The sequence below is a fragment of the Staurois parvus genome, unplaced genomic scaffold (genome assembly GCF_062004578.1).
Source record: "Staurois parvus isolate SC_StPar_1 unplaced genomic scaffold, SC_StPar_1.0 ptg001162l, whole genome shotgun sequence".
Lineage (NCBI taxonomy): Eukaryota > Metazoa > Chordata > Amphibia > Anura > Ranidae > Staurois > Staurois parvus.
The window spans coordinates 2497957-2525612 of NW_028318958.1; the positions used below are offsets into that span (position 1 = coordinate 2497957).

At 41.6% G+C, this 27656-nt stretch overlaps 1 protein-coding gene across 4 annotated transcripts in view; it reads left to right on the forward strand.

Moving 5' to 3' along the window:
• Nucleotides 1–27656, forward strand: part of GRIK1 (glutamate ionotropic receptor kainate type subunit 1) — a 574449-nt gene that overhangs the window by 515167 nt on the left and 31626 nt on the right. For 2 of the 4 annotated variants that reach the window (XM_089659511.1, XM_089659515.1), the window contains 2 exons: nucleotides 4603–4853; nucleotides 7246–7407. In XM_089659511.1, coding sequence (XP_089515637.1) covers nucleotides 4603–4853; nucleotides 7246–7395 — 401 coding nt within the window. In that variant the 3' untranslated portion in view covers nucleotides 7396–7407. The remainder of the gene's footprint in view (nucleotides 1–4602; nucleotides 4854–7245; nucleotides 7408–27656) is intronic. The other 2 variants (XM_089659510.1, XM_089659514.1) reach the window with 1 other exon arrangement.

Consider the following 27656-nt stretch of genomic DNA (forward strand, 5'->3'; position numbering starts at 1 on the left):
AACTGTTGTTGAAAAATGCTAATACGAGTGACAAGAGTACAAAGACAAATATATTTGTCCCAGAGGAATGGGATTGATGATCAGATGCAGTTAACCCTGCTATTTCCACAGCCTTCAATTGCATATTTATCTTGCTGATGTTTGTTACATTTTCATGATACATTAATACTGCATGCCTAAAAAAAGGATGGGGGATGCTAAATTAAACCAGCTCTGTCATTAATATCAAAGTGCGAATAAAACTGTTCCCCATAAAGATAGTAAATAATTAAATACCCACCTCTCCTGCTGCCTGTTCCACTGAACACCCTATAATGCCAAAAAAATCACAGCCTGCAGAATCTTTAGAAACAGACAATTCCAAGAGTGTTGGTTTCCTGGTCCCCTGCTGTTGTTTGTATGAATACGCTTGTTGTGAATGAAATGTGTTAGTAGAGAAGCCTAGGTAGATTATTCAAAATCTTTGAGTTACAAAAAAATAGCCCATTGACTAGTGCTTTGGAGTATTGTCTCCATTTATTCTCATGAACATTGCTGCATCATTTGTGGGTAACCAGGAAACTGACACTCCCAGAAGTCCTAGTCCCATAGATAGATCCAATCTAAATGTGTATGGTAACTGTATAATAGGTGCACCAATGCTATGGGTATTGCAGCTTCTGACACTCCAGGAAGTAACTGTAAAAAAACAAGATAAAGCAGAAGGGAAGCACAGACCACAGTGCAGTAACGCCTTTATTTAAAATAAATATAACAATTATAAATACATTGCATTCACATATGTTGAGAGTAACCAGTGCCTCAATAAAAGCAACAAAGTCCATCCAAATGACAAGACTGCAGAGCTTACTGGAGGGCTCTTACAATGTGCAGTGTGAGTAGATAGATCCGAGTCCATGGGAACCCCACACTGGTGGCTACAACTTGGATGGCTATGATGAGGCTAGGATGCTCACACACAGTATACAAGCCGCACATATGGCTAAAGGAACTCCCGTTGTCACACTCAGCAGAAACTGGAAAGACAGGAATTCTGTTTACAAGGTTACCATGACAACATGTTTTGTGGGGGGGGTCCCCCTTTTCTCAAGTCCCTCAGCAAGTTGGGCTGTAGTATATCTTCTGACCTCAAAGTAGCTGAATTGTGCCATTTATTCAGGCTAGCAGGAGACCATTGAGGACTAATTTGTCCCCTATTATGGGTTGTAGGCGGCCATCTTGGGGAATCAGGCATCTTTTATTGGTTGCAAAAATTCTGCAAGATTTGAGTGGCCAGTTTGACACAGAAGGGCTTAAATAGCAAATTCTGCAGCATTCAGTGTGTCTGCATTGTAGGAGTAGGTCAGGGACTCACCCCTTGTTGGGAGGTGCATAAGAGCAGCGATAGGAAGAGGTTCCTGACAAGGAAGAAATAAAATAGAAGGTTTATTTTACCAGGGTGTCTCTTCTGCCAGTTTCCAAGAACTGTTTCCCATCAGTAGCTGAACAATCACAGAAATAAGGCAGTTTATTATAATGGACTAATATAAAAGATTATGAAGGGGGCCACTTTTTTGCTAATTTCCACTCCGCTACTATATCATAATAGATACAGCCAATGAACCTGAACCAAATATATACTACACAGCAAAGGCCTCCAAGTGAGGAGAACAAAAGCAGGTTACCTATAATGACTATAAAGTGCAGCGCTTAATAAATATATCAGTAAATTAATAAATAGCAAGGTATGAGCTCATGTAGATAAAACATTATTAATAGTTCAAAAATGGCACAAGTGATGGTTTCCTATGAGGCAGATAACTCAGAAAACTTGTGACTGGAATCAAAATGGAAGGGGTGCGCACTCACCAGAAGTGCATGGAAATTGCGCATATAGCTATAAACCACAAGGTGATGATCCGTAGTGGACAGGGTGGTGAGCTTCCCTCTAGAGACTGGTCATCAAGCCTGGTTTAGTCTGAGAATGTGGAGCTATTAAACCCATAGAAAGTTCCTATATCCAGTATCCAGAGGAGGGAGCCCTGTATCCAGGCTGAGCGCCCATCCATCCTTAAGGGGACCTCTGGACCCAGCAGATTCTCAGACTAAACCAGGCTTGAGGACCAGTCTCTAGAGGGAAGCTCACCACCCTGTCCACTATGGATCATCACCTTGTGGTTTATATCTATATGCGCAATTTCAATGCGCTTCTGGTGAGTGCGCACCCCTTCCATTTTGATTCCAGTCACAAGTTTACTGAGATATCTGCCTCATAGGAAACCATCACTTGTGCCATTTTTGAACTATTAATATTTTTTTATCTACATGAGCTCATACCTTGCTATTTATTCATTTACTGATATATTTATTGAGCGCTGCACTTTATATTTATTGCTACTTCAAAGGTTACTGTGGTTACCTTGAGTGTCTCAGCTGCTATACATTAAGAGCACTCACTATATTACTAATTTTTGTACCTATAATGACTGTAGTGGCTACTGGATAGTGCAAAACAAAATTTTTAATTGATCATACCAATAAAGTACAAATTTCAAAATGTGTTTTTCCAAAACATCACCTACACTGAATGAACAATAGTTGACCAGGGATTTTTTACATATAATGACAAACAAATAACCAAGCCAGACTAACAAACAATCAGAAAACAAAACAAATCACCAAGCCAGACTAACAAACAATCAAAAAACAAAACAAATCACCAAGCCAGACTAACAAACAATCAAAAAACAAAAAAGTCCGGACGTCTAAATGATTCCATACAAGGAATGATTCCTAAGTAAAACACTGCATGAAAATTACAAACACTTCATATCGTGAAAATATTTCCAACACACAGATCCATTGGAGAAGTCAGTTATGGCCATGTAACTAATTGTACACATTTCTTGAATATTGGACGGAAGAGGTATATAGCCACTACGAATGTGACCTTATCTAAAACCACATAGCGTGATAGGAGCCAGTCTACTTCCAGTGTAATATACAGCTCATTGCCTAGACACAGGGATAGTCATAATATGAAAATCCCATTATTGCCAGGTCATGGAAGTCCAAAGGTATTTTATCAGGGTATATTAGCGTGTGCAATTGTGAAGACGGTAAATTATAATAGAGGCTCCTTTATATACATACAGGAGGCAGCTGTGAGCATTGGCTTGAGAAGGGGCAATGTAAACAAGTTGCCAAGAGCAGTGGAAGGCATTTAATGCAGTCTATATTCCACAGCGAAGGCAATGCATTTTGGCTGTATAAATTATCATGTTCATCCTAGTCCACTCACAAACATTCATTCTATTTCTCAAAGAATGCTCCTTTAGATATATACAGGAGGCAGCTGTAAGCATCGGTGGGAGAAAAGACAATGTAAGCAAATTGTCATAAGCAGTGAGCAAGAGTGGAAGGCATTTCATGCAGTCTATATTTCGCAGCAAAAGCAATGCATTTTGGCTGTATAAATTATCATGTCTATCCTAATTTAATCGCTAACAATCACGCTGCTTCTCCCCTTCAGATAGATGTGTTGGCCATGTAGGGAGGTTGGACGTCATTGGGAATCCGTGCCGACAAGCATATTATATGCCATCCAGATAAAACAAAAGTGTTGGCCAATTTACCACTTTCCTTGGACACTCACTAAGTTGAACCCCTCACAGAACCCCTCACAATTGAGCAGTTTAGGTTCAATCCTCTGCACCTCCAACTTCCTTCGGAGCCAAACTCCTTATTGCTCACTTTCCTAGGGGCCTGTCTGTCATACTGGCCTATACCGATACTTCCAATGGAGCGGCATCACAAAACGTATGATGACGTGTTTCGCTAGGATGTAACGTAGCTTGGCCTGGACGTCAGGCGGCACTCAGATGGTCCCTTTTCTACTTGTTGTTACCTGAGGTGATCTGCTTTCTTCACTTGATTTAAAGGGACAATGTTTAATTTGTTTTATCACTGTCAGTCTAGCATACAACACTCTCAAATATATTGTCCAACATTCATAATAATGGCACTATATATGTAGGTCATACACTTCTTCAGGCAGAAAAGGTAATGTTTAGCAGAAAGGAAGAAGGTACAAGATTTCTCTGCTATCTCCAGAGACCTTCCAGGTATCTGGTTGCCAGTGGGAGACAGTTCAAGGAAGCTGCAAGTTCAAGGAACCTACAAGGGGAAACCTACTCTTTCCTTCTGCACATGGAGCCCATAATAGAGGACAAATTAGTTTTCAATGGTCTCCTGCCAGCCCGAAGAAATGGCATAGTGCCACCTTCAGGTCAGCAGAAATACTGCGCCTACAATGTACATGTGAACATAATTTGTAGCTTGCAACTTCACATTTTGTATACAAAATATACACTTTATTGTTGCTTTAAGTGAAGAGACTCATAAAAAACTTTGGAAAAGATACAAACTTCATGCTTATAGAATCTTAAGTTGAAGGAGTACTAATCAATCAGCCACTTTGCTGCTCCAAAATTATATAGTCAGTCTCAAAAGCTTTGTGTTCTGCCCCAGCTTCATTAAATAACCAAACATTAAATATTGGTACTGCAGTTTCCTCTTATAATGATTACTATGAGTATTACACACTTCTTTTTTTTCCCATAGGTTCACCATACAGAGATAAAATCACCATTGCCATCTTACAGCTTCAGGAAGAAGGGAAATTACACATGATGAAGGAGAAATGGTGGAGGGGGAATGGTTGTCCAGAGGAGGACAGTAAAGAAGCCAGCGCTTTAGGAGTGGAGAACATTGGAGGGATTTTCATTGTTCTGGCTGCGGGACTTGTCTTATCAGTCTTTGTAGCAATAGGAGAGTTCATCTACAAATCCCGGAAGAACAGCGATATAGAACAGGTGAGTGTTCAATGCCTCTGTGAATTGCAGGTGAGGATGAGGCTGTTTCTACAATAAAACAAGGTAAGACCTCTGCCTTGGTTGGTGTCCTGAGTGCTTGCAAAGAGAGGTGCTCCTGTATAAAAAGAGAAATTGTGCATCTAGAAAAGGGACATATACTGGAACAATACCTAGGATGCATGGCTTGCAATGGGTTTACACTTGTGCTATTAAAAGTACACCTGTCATGAGACAGTTATGTGGGCTACTATTGCTGGCCTCTTTTTCTGAGAATGCTAGCTCCTTGGCTGTCATATTGAGCAATAGCAACAGTGCTATTTGAACATTATACCTTTGTAGAAATTAGAATTTTTTAATTATTTCTTCTGCCTTTCATTTGTTGTGTACTTGTTCATGGTCAGTGCCTCAAAACTACTGAAGCCAGACACAGCCTGTCACGATCAGAGGTCAGGCTCAGAGACCAGTAGCTATAGCAGTAGAGTGGCTCTCACCGACCAACAGGATGGATACGCAAACAAATCACCCTAGCAGATGTCGTTGTCTCACCCAAGGTGTGGTGTCTAAGCGCTAACTGTTATTCACCAGATCATCTGATGGTAGAGATGGGTTTTGCTGCATGTTAACACCATGTCTTGGTCCTGAGGATTGCCCCACCAGGAGGTAAGAAAGCTGGGGTCCAGTAGCAAGTATAGCAGGTGGAGATCAAGCAGAAGAGTAATCGGTAAACAAGCCAAAGGTCAGTAACAAGTCATTGCAAGTTAATATCAAGTGAAGTCAAGGAACAAGCCCAAGGCTGATAACAAATGGTAGTGGAAATAAGAATAGCTGTAGAGACACACCAAGGAACAATATATTGGTTGGAGAGAGCCCAATAATCTGTCTAATGAGACGTGCAGAGACATAGCTTAAATTAGGAAGTTCATGGGAGAAGCAAAGAGTTGAAGATTCATGTGAAACAAGAGATAAGGCAAGACTGTTCTAAGGGATCAGACAGGGGGATGTCCACCATCTGAGGTGGCATAGCAAGAAAAGTCACAGCCAGACACCAGATAGGTTGCAGTTGAAATCCAGACCCTGACACAGACTATGGTTTTCTGAAAGTTTACAGTAATGGAAGCCATGTTTTTTCTCTAATGTGCTGATAGGCCCACTGAATTGTATGTAACAATAGGTAAAGCAAAAGGATGAGTGCATCCATAACTTTTTTTCTATTAATTGAACTTGACGGACTTGTGTCATTTTTCAACATGGCTAATTATATAACTTACTGGTTCTAAATGTTTTATCATATGAAGTTTTGCCATCAATTGTTTGAATTTTCTTTGCCTAGTCTTATTTGGCACTATTATTATTATTATTATACAGGATTTATATAGCGCCAACAGTTTGCTCAGCGCTTTGCACTAACACATGCTCAGTACCCAGTGATGTTTTGTACATTTTTCACACCCAGTAAAATAATACCAAGCAAGTAATTTACCCAAAGTATACTGAACTTGTAAAAAAACACATTTTCAAGGTGTTGCCTACAGGAAACACCATCAACAGTAGACCCTGAGATATAGGCATGTTTTTTTTTTTAATCCAGCTTGATCCCAACCTCTCCCACCTCCTAGGTATTTTTTTGGCACTACAATTTGATGGGCAGTCCTATTCACCAACAGAAAGAAAGGGTGAGGTTTGAATTTTAAAAGAAAAATAAAGATAAAAAATAAAAATAAAGATTGGCATAAAACATCATATTTGCATATTTGGTAACCTCTGCATTCTCCATATGCTCACACTGAATTGCCCAAGTTTGTCAAAGGTTTACTTTACTCCCAGTCTAACCTCCTAAACCCTGACAACAAACCTCAACCTAATACGTAACCTGAGCCTAACCCTGAACACCATTGTAACCTTTTAGTGTAATCCTTAACAAACTCGACTTAACCTTAAATTTCAAGTTTAGCCACCAAGGTAAATTAAAACAATTATTACACTGGTACCAGTGCTAATAATAATTTTCAGACAAAAACAAGAAGCATGCAGACACAGCAAAGATGGATGCATTTGGTGTGAGCTAATTTGGGTCTCCTTTGCAGATTCTACATTTCCCTTCCTTATTGGTTCGGCTTCTAAATTTGGTTAGCGGTAGCCAGACTACGCCTAAACAAGCAGTGTTTGGCAAACCCCTCCTATCCCAGCCCTAAAACTCTGGTTACTAAATTCAGCATATTTTGTTTGCTGTGCATTTTTACTTTTTTATTTGCATGTATTGTTTTTTTTTGCATTGCTTTTCCATTGTTTCAGTTGAATTTGTCTTACTGTTATTTTCATTGTGCTTATATTGTCACTGCCATATTATTGTTAATTTATGCATGTTTCTTTTCATCCCTTTCTGCATGCCAAGGCCTTTTGTTTCTTTTACGGTCTGCAATGTAAACCGACCCACCCGTCCAACTCCACTTCGGGGACCACCCTGTCTACGGAATTAGACTGTGGCAAATTACTCCGGGAGGAGCGAGGAATAAGAACACAACCCTCTATTCACACCGTATAATATACAGCAAAGGTGTGTCCATAATATTGAACAGTATGCAGGGATAGTGTTCACTCTTAGGTTCTGTTATCTAGAAAGTGAAAGAGAAAAAAATTCACAGTTGGCCAGTTTTGAAGGAGGCTAGGAATGCAGCACTCTGGTGTTCTAGACTGATTTAGGGTGTATGTATGGCTTGGGTTGCTGCACATGAGCTCAAAAGTACAAGGCATCCATTGGGGGAAAATGGGGAAGGCTCACAAATGTCAGGTTATCAGGAAGGATGGAAGTTCTCCCTCATCTAGGATCGTTTATAAAGAAAAAGAAAAGACCCCGACAAAGATGCATAAAAAAAAAAATAATCTCCGGATCTCAGTTGTACACCCTACATACTGTATATGTCCTACCTTACTCCTATAGCTGCAAGTATCCTGCATGCACACAGTTCAATACCCTTTTGCTTAATCTATAGTAATGATACTCACCCATCTGCTAGGTAACTAGAGGAAAAATAGCCGTTGAGGGTCTGCTTACTCAGTTACCTGTCCTTTCCCAGCCTGGTGATAGGACAATCAAGGACATCATCCCTGTGCTCTCTACTCATCTAAGCTGCTATAAAGACCGGTGTGGGTAGTTATACTGGCTGTATTCACAAATACATTCAGTTTTCTTTAACCAATACGTAACTGGATGCAGTGGTGTTTTGTAAATTATTTTCTTAGATTGCTTTGCCTGGTTAAAAGTCTATTCCTTTCAAAACCAATATTTATATAGTTTCTGGCTGACTGATATGGTGACTTCTTATATCTCACTGGCTCTCCAGTGCCAAGGGTCATTATTAAGCTACGTTAAGGTGGCATGCCTTAATTAAGTATTAAATATTTAATTGTGGTATCCACTTGCAAGAGAATTAAAGGATAAGTTCACATTCAGAACATGTTACATTCTCCACCCATTTTAAGGTGTAACATGTGAATGAATGAACTACAAGTACTACCACAGCTAAGGACTTGTGATTTCCAATCAACTGTGAAGGCACTAGGGAGCACTCTCGTAGTTCATTGATTCTTCCTGCCATGCAGTACCTGCCTGCCCATTTAAGAGGTATGGGCAGACAGCTGACTGAGTGTCTACAGGATCTTGGCATTACACTCCTGATCTGCTGATTGCATGTGCACTGCTCTACAGGCTGCAGAGTAAAAATATAATAAATGCACATTTTTTTTAAGTGCAAAAAGTTTTTGTGCTAGAAGTGAACCTAGCCTTTCGGCATTCATGTTAGCTTTGGGGATGGAGACCGAAACTACAGAAGATAAATATTGCCAATTTGGACTACAAGAGCTGTAAGAAACCTACAGAACAACTCAACCCATAGAACCCCAACCCAAGCCAACATTTCCAGGCTTAGCTAGAAAGTTGTATACAGCAAGAAAAATAGAAAATGGGTAGATAAATTAATAGGCTACAACAGGTTAGGTGCAGGCTGAAGATGGTGGTAGACATGTCTGACCATTTTCACACACTGGATGGTTATCATGTCAACCTACAGTTGTGGCCAAAATTATTCAACCCCCACTGAAATTGAGTGTTTTGGCCAGTTTGACATTGCTTTTGATCATTCAGTCATCTTGCTTACATTTACATTAAAGAGGCACTTGTAGGTCAGACAAATATAACATAACAGTTATAATGAAATAACCACAAATGTCTTTTCTGTGCTCACAGCATTATCAGTTTTATTCAACCCCCAAGTGACATTCAATCTTAGTACTTAGTACAGCATCCTTTTACAGTTATAACAGCTTTTAAACGTGAAGCATAGCTTGACACAAGTGTCTTGCAGCGATCTACGGGTATCTTCGCCCATTCTTCATGGGCAAAGGCCTCCAGTTCAGTCACATTCTTAGGCTTGCGCACTGCAACTGCTTTCTTTAAGTCCCACCAGAGGTTCTCAATCGGATTTAAGTCTGGTGACTGCGATGGCCACTCCAAAATGTTCCAGCCTTTCCTCTGCAACCATGCTCTAGTGGACTTGGAGGTATGCTTGGGATCATTGTCCTGTTGAAAGGTCCAACGTCTCCCAAGCCTCAGGTGTGTGACGGACTGCATCACGTTTCCATCCAATATCTCCTGGTACTGAAGAGAATTCATGGTACCTTGCACACGCTGAAGCTTCCCTGTACCTGCAGAAGCAAAACAGCCCCAAAGCATGATTGACCCTCCACCATGCTTCACAGTAGGCAAGGTGTTCTTTTCATCATAGGCCTTGTTCTTCCTCCTCCAAACATAGCGTTGATCCATGGGCCCAAACAGTTCTAATTTTGTTTCATCAGTCCACAGAACACTATCCCACAACTTTTGTGGTTTGTCCACATGGCTTTTGGCATACTGCAGTCGACTCTTCTTATTCTTTGGAGACAGCAAGGGGGTACGCCTGGGAGTTCTGGCACGGAGGCCTTCATTACGCAGTGTGCGTCTTATTGTCTGGGCTGAAACTTCTGTACCCACATCTGACAAATCTTTTCTCAGTTCCTCAGCAGTCACACGGGGACTTCTCTCCACTCTACGCTTCAGGTAGCGCACAGCAGTCGAAGTCAGCATCTTCTTTCTGCCACGACCAGGTAGCGTTTCAACAGTGCCCTTTGCCTTGAATTTGCGAATGATGCTTCCTAAGGTGTCTCTTGGTATGTTTAACATCTTTGCAATCTTCTTATAGCCATTGCCCTTCCTGTGAAGAGAAATCACCTCTTCTCTTGTCTTCCTGGACCATTCTCTTGCCTTCACCATGTTTGTAACCACACCAGTAAATGTCTAGAAGGAGCTGAGTATCACAGTCATTTTAAAGCTGCCTAATTGGTGCTTATTATGCTTGATTGCTGCTCGGTGACATCCACAGGTGTTTTCAATACCTGATGGAAAGCACCTGTATGAACCTCTGTTCTTCAGAGTGGTAGTCTTTAAGGGGTTGAATAATTGTGGCAATGAAGAAACCACATAAGAACCATTTACTACTGTATTACATAAACAATTGATGTCATTTTAGTTGCATTTGGGTAGTTACAACGTCCTTGTAGGATTTGATTCTGAATACAATTCCAAATGTACACTATAGTCCCTAAACCCCTTTACAGCATTGGGGGTTGAATAATTTTGGCCACAACTGTACTTAGCTTCCTCGTGTTTTATATCACAGACATGGAATATTTTAATAAATCAAGAAAGCCAAAGAAAAGTCAGATGTCCTTATTTAAATGCCAACATAATAACCAAACCAATAATAAGGGACTCATAATTAAAATGGTTAGCTGTTAGTAAACAGGAGGAGGTATCTATGAACAATGGGACTGCACAAATAGCCTATCCACAACCACATTACACTATCTCTAGTGCTTAAAGCAGACATTTGGGCCAAAACCCAGGGAACCTTTTTCATTAATAAAATGCAATGAAAATCTTTGTACCGCTAGATGGGTTCCCTTTTTCAGAGAACAGCCAGTCAGTAGCTCTCCTCCAAAGGCCCCCTAAGAACCATGCTGGAGTGTAACAATGTCTAAAACTAAAAGAAGGATATGATTGGGAAGTGCAGACAAAGAATCATACAATTAAAAAGGAAGTAGAATTAGGATAACCTTTTAACCACGATTTGTTCTTACAAAATCTTTCTTTCTCCTGAGGAACAGCAAACAAGCTAAGGTCGAAATAGATTTCCTCCACTTATTAAGCACTGGTCTAGGTGACTACTGAAAGGGCAGAGGTCATCCATTCTCATATCAATCCTCTGCTCAGAATAAACAGCCTTAATGTAGATCAATTTTAAAAAACAAATGGAGAGGTTGTGTTGACCTGTGAAAGGTCACATGTTATTGTTGGATTCGATATAATGGACTATTCAGTTTTAAGAGCCATGGTCTGTATGGAGAATATAATGCATCCATCATATATCTCTGTTTATAACTTTACTGGATATAGAAAAAAAATCAAAACTGCAAATTGAATTACTAAATGGTTTTTCACATGAAACTATGTGATCATTTCCATTCCATTCTAGACTGCACATTTAGCCACGGCTAAGCTATACAGAGGCAAAAGGGACCACTAGGCTACCAATAATCCTACCGCATTATACCTTTTGTCTTAACAATACTCAGAAAAAAAACCTGAAGAATAATGACCTGTGTACACTAGCAAAGCCTTGCTTCACTCTGGCCAGGAATGCAATGTAGTAACCCCATCCTGGTTAAAGGGATGAGAAGTTGAATGCATGTAACTCTACTGCAGCCATTTTGAGCACCCCTGGAACTAGATGAGACCAAATCTCAAAGAGTTATCTGTCAGAAGGAATTGTATACATGTGAGCATCACTTTACAGCAATGCTCTAGTACAGAACAAGGCAAAGAGCAGTGTTAGACTGTGCTAATGTACATCCCACATTGAGTGCTCTTTATCCCTGAGTTATAGAACAAGCCAAAGAGCAGTGTTAGACTGTGCTAATGTACATCCCACATTGAGTGCACTTTATCCCTGAGTTATAGAACAAGCCAAAGAGCAGTGTTAGATTGTGCTAATGTACATCTCACATTGAGTGTGCTTTATCCCTGAGTTATAACCTGACTAGCCCACTCATACTATTGCGTTGAATTAGTGCAATCACAATAACATGACTTGCGTTAAGGCAGCCTATTCATTTGAATGGGCTACCTAATGCAACCAAATGTACCATCTCTGACAGTGCAACGCAAGGTGCGTTGGGGTGAATTATGTATGTAAGTTCATTGCAGCGTCATTTATTTTAAATTGCATCTTTAAAACATTAAGGCATCAGAAAAAATTGCTGTATGTCCATTTTCTGATCCATTCTTGTGCGTGCAAAGCACATTATCGCATGTCAGAGTGCACATTAATGTGTGTGCATTACATAATAAGCAAGAAAGCAAAGGCTTGATTGGGCCCTAAAAGTTCTCTGTTTAGAATAAAGGATTTTCTACATCTCAGCTTTTGTAAGCTATAGTAAGAGAACACATTCCAAGGAGCATCTTATAAGATGATAAGTGGATCTCGTATAATGCTGCTGACAATTTACTACAGACTGTTAATTTTCACAAGGCAGTAGTCATCTTATTCTGGTCATAAAGTACAATCTCATTTACAAACTTTGCATACGAGGAAAAGGCCAGTTGGTTGTGTTTGTGTCTTAGTTCTCATTCCTCCCTTGGTTAGGAGCCTGGGAGAAGGAGGCTTAGGTTTAGCCATCAACAATTAAATCCACACTCTGATATTCTAAAATTCAAGGAATTTTGCAGATACAAATTTTCATCCTTTCCCATTCAATTGCAGCCCCTGCTAAGGTCATTATAAGTCATGTCAGTTCAAATTACCTTCAATTTCCTGAAAAAGTAATCTGCAGTCACAAGACTTTATGTGTTACTGGAAAATGTGAGCCCCTTCAGAGAATTCACCCTGATTTTGATGATCTCCAGGTATATAATGTTGTGCCCATTGTTAATGATAAGATTTTTTCATAAACATTAAGGGAAAATGATCAAAATGGAGCAGCCAGAATCTGCTCTATTGCTACGCTGCTCCAATTTCTCTCTGCTCTGGCTTTGATAAATGCCCCCCAATGTGTTTTGTAAAATGATGAGAGTAGAAGAGGCATGTAGGCTGAGCACCAGGGAGCGGTAGATCAAAGCAGAGGTGTAAGTGTCACATCACACAAAGGGGAAAAGATCATCTGAGGAAGATAAGACAGCTGGGAGAGATGACAGTAGAGGAGACAATGAAACGATAAAGACAGCTGCAGACACATGTGGGAGGGAATAGAAAATGCAGCATGCTCGTTCATTAGTTTTTGTTCTCCCATAATTTCCATCTGCAACACACAGAACCCTAGTTGAGAAAGCCTGTTCTACACACATGGTAATCTGCCCTACCTAGGGGTTGATTTACTAAAGGCAAATAGACTGTTCACATTGCAAGTGAAGTTGGACTTTGCAAGGGTATTGTCCCCAGTGCTTAGCGAATAAGATAAAGCTCTACCTTCCAATCATGTGCAAGCAAAAATGCAGTTCTTATTTTCCTGGTCCATGATTCTCAATCCTTTGCAAACTGAAATGTCTACACATTCACTAAACTCTGGGGAAAATTCCTTGCAAAGTGTAACTTCCCTCGCCAAGTAAACAGTCTATTTGCCTTTGGTAAATCAACTTCCTCATCTAAGCACCGGTCAGCGGCAATTTGTTTACATTTTCGGGTTTAGATTTCCTTTAAAGATAGGTTCACCTTTAGGAGCATGTTACGTGTTACACCCATTCTTAGAGTGTATCATGTAACTAGCTCCTATTCACCCACCTCCTGCAGCCAGAGCCCCTCTCTCTGTGACAGAGGGTTGGGGGTGACAATTGTGCACTTCCAACCTTGGACAGTTTGGGAAAGCCCTTTTTCTGTTGTTGTGCACATGACACATAGCTTGTTGAGTTTTGTGTGGAGGAGTTTGAATAGCCTCATAGGCGCGCACACAGGGCGTGCTTGATGTGCCTGGGTGCAGATTTCCCCTGCTGCCTAGCCCCCCCATGTCCCCCCCACCCCCCAGAATTCTGATGGCTTCCCCTCCTCTCCTCTCCTCTCCCACCAGCTGCTGCAGGATATGTTTCAGGATGGAGAGTGGGGGAAGGGGCTCGCAAATATGCCATTTACTGGCCCCTTCCTGTCCTGAATAAAGACAGTGAGAGATCGGTGTCAATCAGTTACTGTGTTCATAACTGAAGTTTACTATTATAATAGTAATATCATAACTGTGTTTACTATGCTTCAGTTTGTGAATTGATAGGAAGCCACTCAGCACAGACCACTTCCCATTCATTCACTGTCCAGTGCAGCTACAGCTGCAGAGAAAGGGACTGCGGAATCTCTGTGTGACGGACCACTTGGCACCCTGCCAAACAGTGCCTCCTGCCCACCAATCCCTTCTAGCAGACCGATAGCTAATATTAGCCCTTCACCCCAAGCATCATACACAGACAAGATGTTGAGGTGCAAACCAAAGGAATAACTTAGCTTTAATTTAACAGAAGTACAGGTTTTTAAACACTTCAAACGTATAGGCAGCTACCACATAAACACTAAAAACAAATATTACACATTTGGGTAAACATCCCACTATGGCCAGGTAAGGAGGTAAAGTTGACACCAGACTAATCACATAAGGAGGATTATCAAAAAGACAGAAACAATAGGTTACTCAAATAACATTGGGTATACACACCTAGGAGGCACACAATGGGGAAATTACACAATGGGAGAAAGACACTTCACACCTTAATAAGCAGATTACACATAAGAGCAGGAGACCCCCAGCATCAGGTTGTTTGAGTCGATTATGATCTTCTGCTTCTTCAGCCCAACAAAATGTAGAGGTCCCAAATCTGTATCTGAGTCCTCCAGTTCTCAGAGTCTGTGTGTTTTGGGGAGATAAGGACTTGAAGCCAAAGTAAAACTACTCCAAAGGTCCCCCAGGCACACACTTCCCTCAAATGATAAAGCCCATAGTCAGTAGGCAAGAGGCTAGCCTGCAGTCCCCTCCAAAAGCCCCTGTCCCATTTGGGTATTGTGCACTCTTTTTTCAGTCCTTTTCTCTATCTCAAAAGTGAGACATGAGGGGTTTGTTTAGACCCCTGATATTTCAGCAAAGCCCCCAGCAGGGCTCCTGAGAAAAAGTGTTGAAAATAATTAAAAAAATAACATTGTAAAAAAAAATAAAATAATAACATTGTAAAAAAAATACAAAATTAAAATAATAAAAACAAAAGACTATTGCCACTGTACAGTGCCCTAGTGAAACCATCCACTGCTCTACTGACACCATCCTCTGCTCTACTGACTGACACAATCCATTGTCCTAATTACACCAACCTCTGCCCTTCTGATATCGTCCACTGCTCTGCTGACATCGTCCACTGCTCTGCTGACATCGTCCACTGCTCTGCTGACATCGTCCACTGCTCTACTGACATCGTCCACTGCTCTACTGACATCGTCCACTGCTCTACTGACATCGTCCACTGCTCTACTGACATCGTCCACTGCTCTACTGACATCGTCCATGTTTAATAAATGTTTAAAATATTATACACATACACACACATGTGTTTGAGCTTTGGGGTGCACACACTAATGCATTAGCCTGTGCCTACCTATTAATAGCCTGCACAGAGCTTTGACCTCAGCCCTACTAAAAACCTTTGCGATGAATCAGGATGCCAATTTCAAGTCTGGTCTTCTCGTCCAACAGAAGAGTGGAGGCTATTATTATTATATTATTATACAGTATTTATAAAGCGCCAATAGTTCACTCAGCGCTGTACATTACAAAGGGGGACAGAACATGTGACAGAACAATACCAATACAATGCAAAACATGAGGGGATCGAGGGCCCTGCTCTTTCGAGCTTACAATCTAGAAGGGATGGGATAGTGGTACAGGAGGAGATAGCTGTGGGGGATGGAGTGGTAGGAAGAGTGGAGGAGGTCAGCAAGTTAGCAGGGGGTGAGGTAGGCTTCCCTGAAGAGATGGGTTTTCAGGGTGCGCCTAAAGGAGAGGAGAGTGGGTGATAATCTGATGGGTTGGGGCAGGGAGTTCCAGAGGATGGGTGACACCCTGGAGAAGTCCTGGAGGCGGGCATGGGAGGAGGAGACCAGGGAGCTAGAGAGAAGGAGGTCTTGTGAGGAGCGGAGTGTGCGTGCTGGGCGGTACTTGGATATTAGGTCAGTGATGGAGTTCGGGGCAGTATGGTGGACAGCTTTGTACGTCAGTGTTAGGATTTTAAATTTGATCCGTTGCGCAATCGGAAGCCAGTGGAGGGATTGGCAGAGGGGGGTGGCGGAAACGGAGCGTTTGGAAAGGTGAATGAGTCTGGCAGCCGTATTCAGGATCGACTGAAGCGGGGATAGCCAGCGGCGAGGCAGGCCAGTGAGGAGGGAGTTGCAGTAGTCGAGTCGTGATATGATGAGGGAGTGGATGAGCTGTTTAGTGGTTTCTGGGGTTAGGAACGTGCGGATTTTGGCGATGTTGCGGAGGTGGAGTCTGCACGAGTTTGTTAAAGATTGGACTTGGGGCTGGAAAGATAGGTTGGAGTCCAGAATGACACCAAGTACTCTGTAGAAAAGAAGTGGGGGGCACTCTACATTAATGGCCATGGCTTTGGAATGGGATGTGGAGTGACCTCATGTAGGTGTGATAGTCAGGTGTCCATCAACCTTTGGCCAAATAATATAGATGAAATACGCTGAGGCTGAGTGTACAGAGGGACTGATATTTATGAAGTGTCATCTGACATTTCATATATTTCCAGGTGCAGGGAAAATGTTAATATTAGATGCATGACTTTCATATATCTGCCCCGTTATGCTAAGAAACCATCCCCTGTATGAAATGAGCTTCACACATCTCGCTTACTCAGTTTAATATATCAAACATGTTATGTGATTGCAATTTTTACTGGCAGAGAACACTGCGCACCCTTCACTGATCTTTCCCCTCACTTTCAGCTCCATTCCAGTAACCTTTCACTTTTTATTTCTCCCTTTCCCGTCTCTTTAATAAGTATTGTTACTTTCCAATCTCACCTCGTGTCGTACTGGCTGACCCAAGCTACATTTACAGTGGAATTAAAGGATGAAGTGTTCCTTACCCATAAGCCTCTGGATAGAGAAGTGGGCCTCTGTCTGTACTGAACCAAAAGCTGCTCTTTCTGTGGTAATCTCAGAGAACTTTCAGAGCATTTAAAGCAGACTTTCTTTTCGGGGTGCTATAAGACTGATGCTCCAATAAAACCCACTAGTCTCCACGTAGGTAGGAGACGGACTGACTGTGTTGTGTTCCAACAACCAAGGAGATCAGACATGTCCCATCACTCTGTCAGTCATTTATGGACAAAGTGTGATTAAATCATCATTATCATAAATCATACAGAAAAATTGCCTATGCAATTGCCTAAAGTTGGATTATGCCCTCACTATAGATGTAGACCTTTTATGTACCTCCCAAAGCCTGGACAAAAAAATTCCCAGAGATGGCATTGTCCCATTAGAAATGCAGAGAAGAGCCAGCAACTCCAGATCCATATAAATTGCTTTATTTCCTTATCATAAATAGTAAAAAATCTAACGCATTTTGGTAGATAGCCTTGATCACAGCTCCTGTGAGGGGCTGTGATCAAGGCTATCTGCCAAGATGCGTTAGCTTTTTTACTCTTTATGATGTGGAAATAAAACAATATATATGCATCTGGAGTTTCCGGTTCTTCTCTGCATTTCCACTGTGTATGGCGGCTTGAGGACCGTTTTGAACCAGAGCATCCATTGATGGACCCAAGGTTTGATAAAGAATGGCCTTCCTGTTGTGAGCACTGCACCTGTTTCTGTTTCTCCTAAATGGCATTGTCCCATTCTTCCTTGTTGCTTAGACATTACTAAGATGCTCCCAGCTGCTACTGCTCTCCCCACCATCAAATGAATGAGCCCTCAAACCTCTGCACATGCATGGTCCACTATGTCCTCCATCACATCATTCATGAGCTCAGAGCTACTGCAAAAGGGGAGGGAGAATGCATGTGAGGGGTGTTGAATTGACTGGGAGTGTCTTAGCAACATCCCAGGAACAACGCAGGACTGGATAATACCTCTCTGGGATAATACTATCTCTGGGAGTTTGCAGCCAGGATTTGGGGGTATGTAAATGGCCTACACCTACAGCAAGGGTATTATTCAAGCTGCTCAGTTTGTTTTTACATGCAGGCACCCTCTATCTGCATAGATAGTTTTTTGGTAAAGGTGAACTAACACTATATAGTTTGGTCTGTCATGCATGGGTGGTCATTGGTATTTTATACCTGTCTGTGTCTCTGGTAGGGAATTCATCTCTCTATTTGTTCTGGTATCCACCATCACCAAAAGAGAAGGAGAGGAGGAACCAAAAGTTTAGACTTGTCACCAGAACAAGAGTTGAGGGTGGATCTTCCAATGGAGGCACCTGTTCCTGTGGCAACTGAATAAGAGGGAAGCTCCTCTCACTTTTGGTAGATTTCCTCTCACTTCCAATTGAATCTCTTAGGCAGAAAGTGAAGGGAAATTTCCTCATTGAGACACAGATGGCAAAAAATAATCTGATGGGAATTCCAAAGTGTAACTAAAAGCAAAACCTTAAGCTTTGAATAAAGTAGAGGGGGAGTAGAACACCTGTCAGTTTTTCTTGCTGTCTGTGCCCCCGTTAGGGAGATTCACCCTCTCTATTTATCCTGTTTACTGTTATCAAAAGTAAAAGAAAATCTTAAATTCTGGGTTGTCCCCAGAATAGTAAGAGAGGGAAAATCTTCCAGTGGGGACACTAGTTTTGGTGACAACCAGGGATTCCTTTACTTTGGAGAGATTTTCTCTAACTTCCTGTTTTGGCAATGGGACAGGAAGTGAAGGGAAATCTCCCCCATGGGACACAGATGGCAAAAAGAAAAAAAACTGACAGAGTTTAAAACTTTCCCTAAGGCTGGCCATACATTATACAAATATCTGGAGATTTTTGGTTTAGATTTACCAAAAACCATATAATAGGAGGACAAACCTAAACAACACTTTCAGTTGTATCCAATTAGGCAGGCCCTTGCACTACACAGTTGAAGGTAAATCTAAAGGAAATTGGGCAGAAAATTGGAAGATAATTGTATAATGTATGGCCAGCCGTATTCTATCCAAAATGAAAAAAAAAGTTTACCTTGAGGTCTACTTTAACTAACTAAAAAACTTTTGGATACTGCTTACTCCTCTGATGCTGGGACTGGACGTTAGATGAGAGGCCCTACATTAGATGTCTGTTTATTTGCCAACTCCTTGTAGCAGCTGCTGGATGTCCATATCCAGGTATTATTTCTATCATGAAAACCAATTACCATTAACTGTTCCATTAATCCATTAAAGCGGACTATACTACGCAGTGCTATATATCATTAATCCCCCACTGAATTTACATTCCCCGCAATGACTCAATTTTCTCTCTAATTACACTGCAAGAGCCAGCCTATTCATTCATAAATTATCTCAGCCTTTGATGAATAGGGCACTATAGAAGCAATTAATGGTCATCTTACTGGTGCATTTATACCATGCTTTGTTTAACACTCTTCTCTAACGCCAAGCAATCAGGAAGAAGATATAACATTTCCATAGTAAATAACAACTGAAATCCAGATTTTGCTGGCTCAGGACCTTTGATCACTCTAAAACAATGTTCCAGCATTGTATGATCACATTTTTAAATAAGTTATAAGGATTCATTGTTTCTACATTATTGTTGTAACAATTACTACTATATTTCATTTACTTAACTGCTTAAAGACCACCCACGGTATACAGTATATACTGCAGGCAGGCGGTCCTGCTCCACTGGATCACGTACATGTATGTGATCCAGCATTTCTGCATGCCCCTTGCCTGATCTGTGCTGTCATTTGGTACAGCACAAGTCAGTCAGACCTACTGATCGGATTAGTAGATCACAGCACAGAGCCCTGTGTTTACTAACAACACAGGGCTCTGTACAGAGCTGTACAGTGGCTGTGAAAAAACAACCACATGGACTAGTAAAAGCAGCACATATTGAACACATAACACATCATTAAGCACACAGTAAACCCTAGATTTTAACCCCTTCCCAGCCAGTGTCATTAATACAGGGACAGTGTATAGTATTAGCACTGATCACTGTATTAGTGTCACTTTTGATGTCAGTGTCAGTTAGTGTCCCTCCCAGCTAGCACCTGATTGCCTGCCACACTATCACAGTCCCACTACAAGTAGATGATCACCGCCATTACCAGTAGAGCATCATAGCTGCATAGATCCTAATACAGGGTGCAGTAACATAACTTCCTTTTGTCAAAATGCAATAAAACCCATTTTATGAATCAGAATTGTTTTTATTGTCTTTAATAATGTAGGTACATATCTAAAGTTCTGTTTTACACAGTTTTGAAAATCATATCAGGTAGGTGACGCCCCCCATTGTCCATACACTGAATAAGCCAATTTCTGGCGTTTTTCATGACCCTTACCAGCATAGCAGCGGGTATGTTGGCAATTTCTGTGCGGATGTTGGCCTTCAGGTCTTGTAGGGTCCTTGGATGGTTTACATAAACGCAGGATTTCAAAAAAACCCACAAAAAAAAGTTGCAAGGGGCCAAATCGGGGGAGCGGGCTGGCCACTCCAAATCGCCCCTTATTGAGATGAGGCGCTCCGGGAAGTGTTCCCTTAAAACAGCCATTGATGCTCTTGAAGTGTGAGCCGTTGCTCCGTCCTGTTGGAACCAAATGTCCCCTAAGTCCAATTCATCAAGTCGTGGAAAAACAAATTCCTCCAACATGTTCACATACTGGTCTGAATTCACTTATTCAGTGTATGGACAATGGGGGGCGTCACCTACCTGATGTGATTTTCAAAACTGTGTAAAACTGAACTTTAGATATGTACCTACATTATTAAAGACAATAAAAACAATTCTGATTCATAAAATGGGTTTTATTGCGTTTTGAAAAAAGGAAGTTATGTTGCTGCACCCTGTATATATACCATAGTTTGTAGACGCTACAATTTTTGCACAAACCAATTAATATACACTAATTGGGATTTTTGTTTTAACCAAAAACGTAGCAGAATATACTCTGGCTTAAATTTATAAAGAAATGTGATCTTTGTATTTTTTATTGAATATGTTTTATAACAGAAAGTTGAAAATATTGGTGTTTTTTCTAAATTTTCAGTCTTTTTTCATTTATATAATGATAATAATTCAAAACAAAACTGTGCTGATCAAATACCACAAAAATAAAGTTCTATTTGTGAGAACAAAATTTTATCAATTTTATTTGCGTACAGTGTTGCATTACCACGCAATTGCCAGTTAAAGTAGCACAGTGCCAAATAGCAAAAAATTCCCTGGTCATGGAGGGGGTAAAAACGTCTGGTTATAGGGTTAGTTCACCTTTACCAAAAAAATGACTATGCCGGTAAGCCTATACATAAAAACAAAAACTGTGCAGCTCTGACTAAAGTTGGATAATGCCCTTGCTATAGGTGTAGGCCATTTATGTACCTCCCAAAGCCGGGCTGACAAACTTTCAGCCCTGTTGCTAAGACATTGCCAAGACAATCTCAGTTGTTCCGTCATCACAGAGGTGAGCTCTCAAACCCCATAGTGGTGTCCACTATAACCTCCATCATAGAATCACTGAAATCGGGGGGGGGGGGGAATGGGCGGAAAAAAACATGTGGTTCAACCTCATCTTTACTGCCCCCCATTCATTCCCCGTAAGCTGTAAAGCCAGCTGTATGTGATAAACAAATGCTAAAATGATACCCACTGTGAGCAGCACCACCAACCAAATGCAACCTTTGCAAGTGAATGGGCCATGTTGCAATGCAATGGGCATGGTTGTAGTGCAGTGTTTTTCGGCTTTTGGAACTTAGGCCTGGTTTACGCTTTTGGGGGTGGTTGCAGGTGCGGGAATTGCAGCTATTCCTACGCCTGCAACCACCCGCAGCTAAAATGTGCTGCACTTTAAAAACATGCAAGGTTGCCAATCATTCCTAATGGCTCCCCCACGCATCTAAAAATGCAGCGCTTTGCAGAATGCTTTTGCACCATGCAGTTTCCCTGATGCTGTGTTTTAAAGATGGTGCAGGAACCTTTTTCCTGCATAAAATGCAGGCACAGCAGCCTGTCACGGACACCAGATCACTGCCACCAACATGCGACAATCTCATGATCGCGACCACCAATACATCACGATCGCAGCATCAGACCCCAGACCTTCTCACCAAACTCGCGACCGAAGGACTGGCCGATCCAGACCGAGATGTGACGTGCGTAACAATGCCACACTCAGCTGTGCCCTGCACAAGATTGTCCAGCTAATGGAACGCAATCAACGCACCGGCAGCCTGAATGCACTTGTTACTGGGTCGGGTTAATTACGCAACTAACCCTTCACTGCCACCACCCCTTTTTGTACAGAGAAAGGGGAAACTCTCTTTATCCAATATACACTGTAATGGTTGAAAAGTTGCCTGTCCAATACGGTCACCGCAGGCCGATTGGGCAGAGAATTAAACAAACACAGTAGCGTCTCTTCAAAAGGCAGGAATTCATAAATTGCAATTAATCGCTTTAGAAACAGTTTAACACTTTCAGAAAGAAAGATTTATTACTAAAAGAGTCAAACAGGTGCAATAAAATATTTACAGAAAAAGATGTAACTAAGATATATATATATATACATAGAAAACAGCACAGCACAGCAAAGAGATCATAGGAAGGAAGTTAAAGGTTTAAGTTACTTGCCAGTACACCTTGGTTTGTGAGCAGATCCACGTTGCAGAGCAAAAGGGTCTTCCCAGGTGGTATATTGATGTTAAAATTGGGAGATGTGTTTAGCTTACTTTGTAGGCTTGCTAGCCTGTGTTTTAAAGTCCCCCAGCAGGGGGATGGCTCTGAGTAACTGGCCAATACCCGGTTTTGGGAGGGATCGTCGGATGGACTCTGCATTAAAACCAACAGCTTCATAATCCATGATATCAAACATAGGGGACAACTGACTTGAGGAATGTTCATTTAATTCTGTCACCTAACTGGTAGGGTTTATGAGGTTACAATCTCTTTCAAGTCTGGGGAAAACTACCATATCTCTGTTACGAGGCGAGAGTTTACGCACGTCTGTGAACAACCAGGCTCTGTCTCCATGGGGGGGCTTTGTAGCTCTGGGCCCCCTGCTGCTCTACCTGCCAGTGACTTTTGTAACACACACACATCTGTCACTGTGCCTCTCAGGAAGGGAGGGGGAAGGAGAATAAAGGATTGAGGGAGAAATGTATGCTCTTATCAAAATGGATATGCCTGACAAAATGGTGGCACTGCGTCCATCTCTGAGCGCAAGATTGCTACACAGCCCACTCAACTTAACCAAGCCTAAAAATACACAGTGAGAAGGTGACATAACTCCATCTCTCCCTCTCTGAAACACCTCCTGAAATGATCATTCCTCAAAATGCTTGTGTAATGAAGCTATACTGTAAAGTGATTCTAAAGGTCGTAATTAAAAAAAAAAAAATTAACAAACATGTTATACTTACCTGCTCTGTGCAAGGGTTTTGCACAGAGCAGCCCCTATCATCTTCTTTTTGGGTCCTGGCTCCTCCCCCCTACCAAGTGCCCCCAATAGCAAGCCTCTTGCTATGGGGAAACTTGAGCAGGTTTGCTCACGAGCTGCGCTCCTGTGAATAAACATTGTCCATGCACACACAGAGCTTGGCTCGGCCTCACTCTCTCCTCATTGGCTCACTGGCTATGATTGACAGCAGTAGCAGCTAATGGCTCCCGCTGCTGTGTGAGCCAATAAGGAGAGAGAGACTCAGAAGAGCCGCAGTTCTCATGCACATCGCTGGATCGAGATGGGACTAAGGTAAGTATAAGGGGTGGGGGTGGGGGCTGCATCCAAAAGGTTTTTTATCTTAATTCATAGAATGCATATAATGCATTAAGGTAAAAATAAAACTTCTTCCTTTAGTACCACTTTAATGCAGTGATTCTCAACTTCAATTCTACAGTACTCCTAACAGACTATGTTTTGGGAATTTCCGTTAGGTAAAACAGCTCTTCTAAAATCCAAGCCACTGACATGGGTTTAAAGCACCTGTGCAAGGTGAAGGACATCCTGAAGACAGTCAGTTCTTATTTATGGGCAGATGTATTTCACTGACTACCTACCTCTGACATACCCAATTTTCAATTGTTTTTACTTTATTACTCATTACTCACATTGCATCCTACACTTATGTTCTAAAGTTACATTCTCTCCTATGTCTTACCACCCATGTGTAAAATTACTATAATGGAGAAGCTTTCACTTGAAACTGTACCTTTTTGTGTTCTTAATAAAGCTTTTATGAAACATGGAAATCCTGAAAACATGACCTGTTGGGGGCATTTAAGGTCTAAGGTCTCATTCACACTAGGGTTGGACTCACAGGCGGATGAGGATAGGTGCAGCTGCTCAGCCTGTGCAAAGGAATGAAAGGCTGACTGCAACTGCAGCTATCCGTGTGCGATCTGATGTAAAGAAACACATATAGTAAGCCATATTGAAACACAAAACTGCCCAATCTACCACTTTGGCTCTTTATATGTATGTATAGACAATAACAAATGTGGTTTAATAATTACATTTCTTCAAAATAAATAGTCTAAAAGATGAATTCATAAATCAATGGATGATCCTGTATAAAGTAATCAATAAATCAAGTCATAGCTTTTAAAAAGACACTTTATGATCATGTATGGGTAATCTTTGAATCACTTGGAACTAATACTGAGATATTGCAAAGATGATTTATAGTTCCCAAGTGTCTCCTCACGTATCACAAATCTACCAAGCGACATATCAGTATGGATGTCACACCACTCCCTCAAACTCAATCTTTCTGAAACCGAGCTTGTAATATTTCCTCCCCCCGATCCCCCACTCATGACTTTACCATTAAGACCAACAGCACAACCATTGGTCCTTCCCCTCATGCCAGGGTGCTAGGTGTAATCCTAGACTCTGATCTCTGCTTTGGGCCCCACATCCAATCACTGGCTAAATCCTGTCACCTCAACTTCCACAACATTTCCAAAATCTGCCCATTCCTGACCCATGACACCACAAAACAACTTATCCACGCCTTGATTATATCCCGCCTTGATTACTGCAACTCCCTCCTCACTGGTCTACCATTACACAGGCTATCCCCCCTTCAGTCTATTATGAATGCTACTTCTTGACTCATACACCTTACCAGCCGATCAGTGGCTTCTGCCCCTCTCTGCCAATCCCTTCATTGGCTTCCACTAACCCAGTGTTTCTCAACTCCAGTCCTCATGGACCCCCAACAGGTCATGTTTTCAGGATTTCCATTATTTTGCACAGGTGATTTGATCAGTTTCACTGCCTTAGTAATTACCACAGCTGTTTCATGTGAGGGAAATCCTGAAAACGTGACCTGTTGGGGGTCCATGAGGACTGGAGTTGAGAAACACTGCACTAACCCAACTTATACAATGAAAAATACTAACCACAACATACGAAGTAATCCACAACATCGTCCCTTGCTACATCACCAACTTAATCCGCAGATATCGTCCAAATCGCCCGCTCTGCTCCTCGCAAGACATCTTGCTCTCAAGCTCCCTCGTCACCTCCTCCCAGACGTCTCCAGAGCCTCTCCCATCCTCCGGAACTCCCAAATCCATTATGTCTGGTCAGCCCCCACCCTGTCTGCATTTAGGCGATCTTTGAAAACTCACTTATTCAGGGAAGCCTACCCCACCTCCACCTAAGAACTGTACTTGAATCACCTCCGCCAGATCATCCCCCGCAGCTATCACCTTTGGTACCACCTCCGCCTTCCATTGAGTTTAGGAGTTTTTTCCTTTTTTTTTTGCCAAAGCTCCAAAACGCAAAACCATAAAAGCCTATGTATCCATGTACACCTAGGCTTTTAGCAGAGTTTAGAAGCTGCCATATTTAGGTAAGGTTAAACCTCCTTCTCATGAATGTGGAAGAATAACGTTCAGGATAGGAACGTTTTGACCTCCGGTCGTGGGAAAATGCAAAATGCAGCAAAAACATTTGTGGTTTCCCGCAGCTGTGGTCAGGGTAGGCTAGTATACATATAACCATAGAGGACTCCTCAACGTCTAGAAATACTTCAAAGACTACTGGCAGCACTTCTGCAAACTAAATGTCCCAGCATTCCTAGTGCTGCTGGTGACTTGTATTTACTCCAGTGAACTTCCTCCAGACCCAACTAGATCAATGGATATGGCTCTGAAAATAGGGCCCCCAGCTAAGCCTAGCTGGGACCTCTGTGGCTTCCTCAAATCTCTCTTAATAATCCAGGCAGAACTCCTATATATGGGTCTCCTCCTGCAGGACTGGACTCAGGAACACTGCACCCTTCTGCCCATGTCTCTATTTATGGGATCTCTCACCACCTTCTGGGCACATCTCCCCAGGGATTGGCTGGAGTCCCATAAATATATAAGCTGCCCACTCTATCCTTCCTCTCACTATGTTTCTAGAATCCTAGAATAATCAAGAACAAGGACCTCCATGGCAGGATCAGCAGAACGTCTGTATCTGAGCACCACAATCATGCAGGCAGAAGGGTGTGCTTAGATGAGAAATCCCCTTATCCCCTCCTTCAGATGAAAGAAAAAAAATGCCCATGAAGACTCCTGGAATGTTTGACATCAATTTGGTCTAGCCAGAGACCAGGAAGGAACTGAAGAAATGTGATAACAATTTTAAAACAAGTAAACATAATATACAGTACAGTACCTTCCTATCTATTTACTAAGTCTTGCAGCATAAGGACTAAAAATAGTTCATGTGGATTGAGAGAGTTTAGTTCCACAGAAAGCTGAAGATTTTTAGCAATTTGAAAATGACACGTTAAAGCTGATATGAGATTTTAGTGATTTTATTTATTAGGTGTACATCTACTTTAAATCCAAGTCTAGTTTTTGGTATTTTTTATTTTTCATATTGATAGTATTCGTAAAAATGATATTGCACATTCCCCTAAATCATAATTGCAACGGTTACAAAAAGCGCTGACGCTCTGTAGTGAAATCAGGGCATTCTGAATCATTTTCTTGGAATTTTAACTTCTTATGAATGGTTCTGAACTGAAAAGAGCCAGAATTACTGTAATTCAGCGTGCGAGTTTTCCAGGCATAAGTGATTTGTGCAAAATCAGCATCTGGAAACAAATATTCATTTGCTGAGAGTGTTTCAGCTGCCAGTATCATTAAAATGTGTGACGGATGCTGAGAGTCCTGGCATGGTGCGGAGCAACTGCTTGAATGAAGATAGATTGAAGGCTGATTCATAAAGCTAGAACAAAATGGGGGCTGTTTCACATAGCAACCAATCAGATCCCTATTTCATTTTTCTAGACAATAAAGATCAGACCTGATTGGCTGCTGTGGACATCAGCACCACTTTTACCAGTTGTTCTCTGTGCTCACCGAGTTTTTGCTTAAAGTACAGTAGTTGTAAAGCTCAGATATGATATTTGAACAAAGCATATAGTGGGGAAGGCGGTGGATACTTCACTCCACATTCCCCTGCTCATTGGGTACCAAGTACCAGCTTTGCTGGGTTTTTTTGCCGTCCTCTGGATCAACTGTGGGTATAGGAT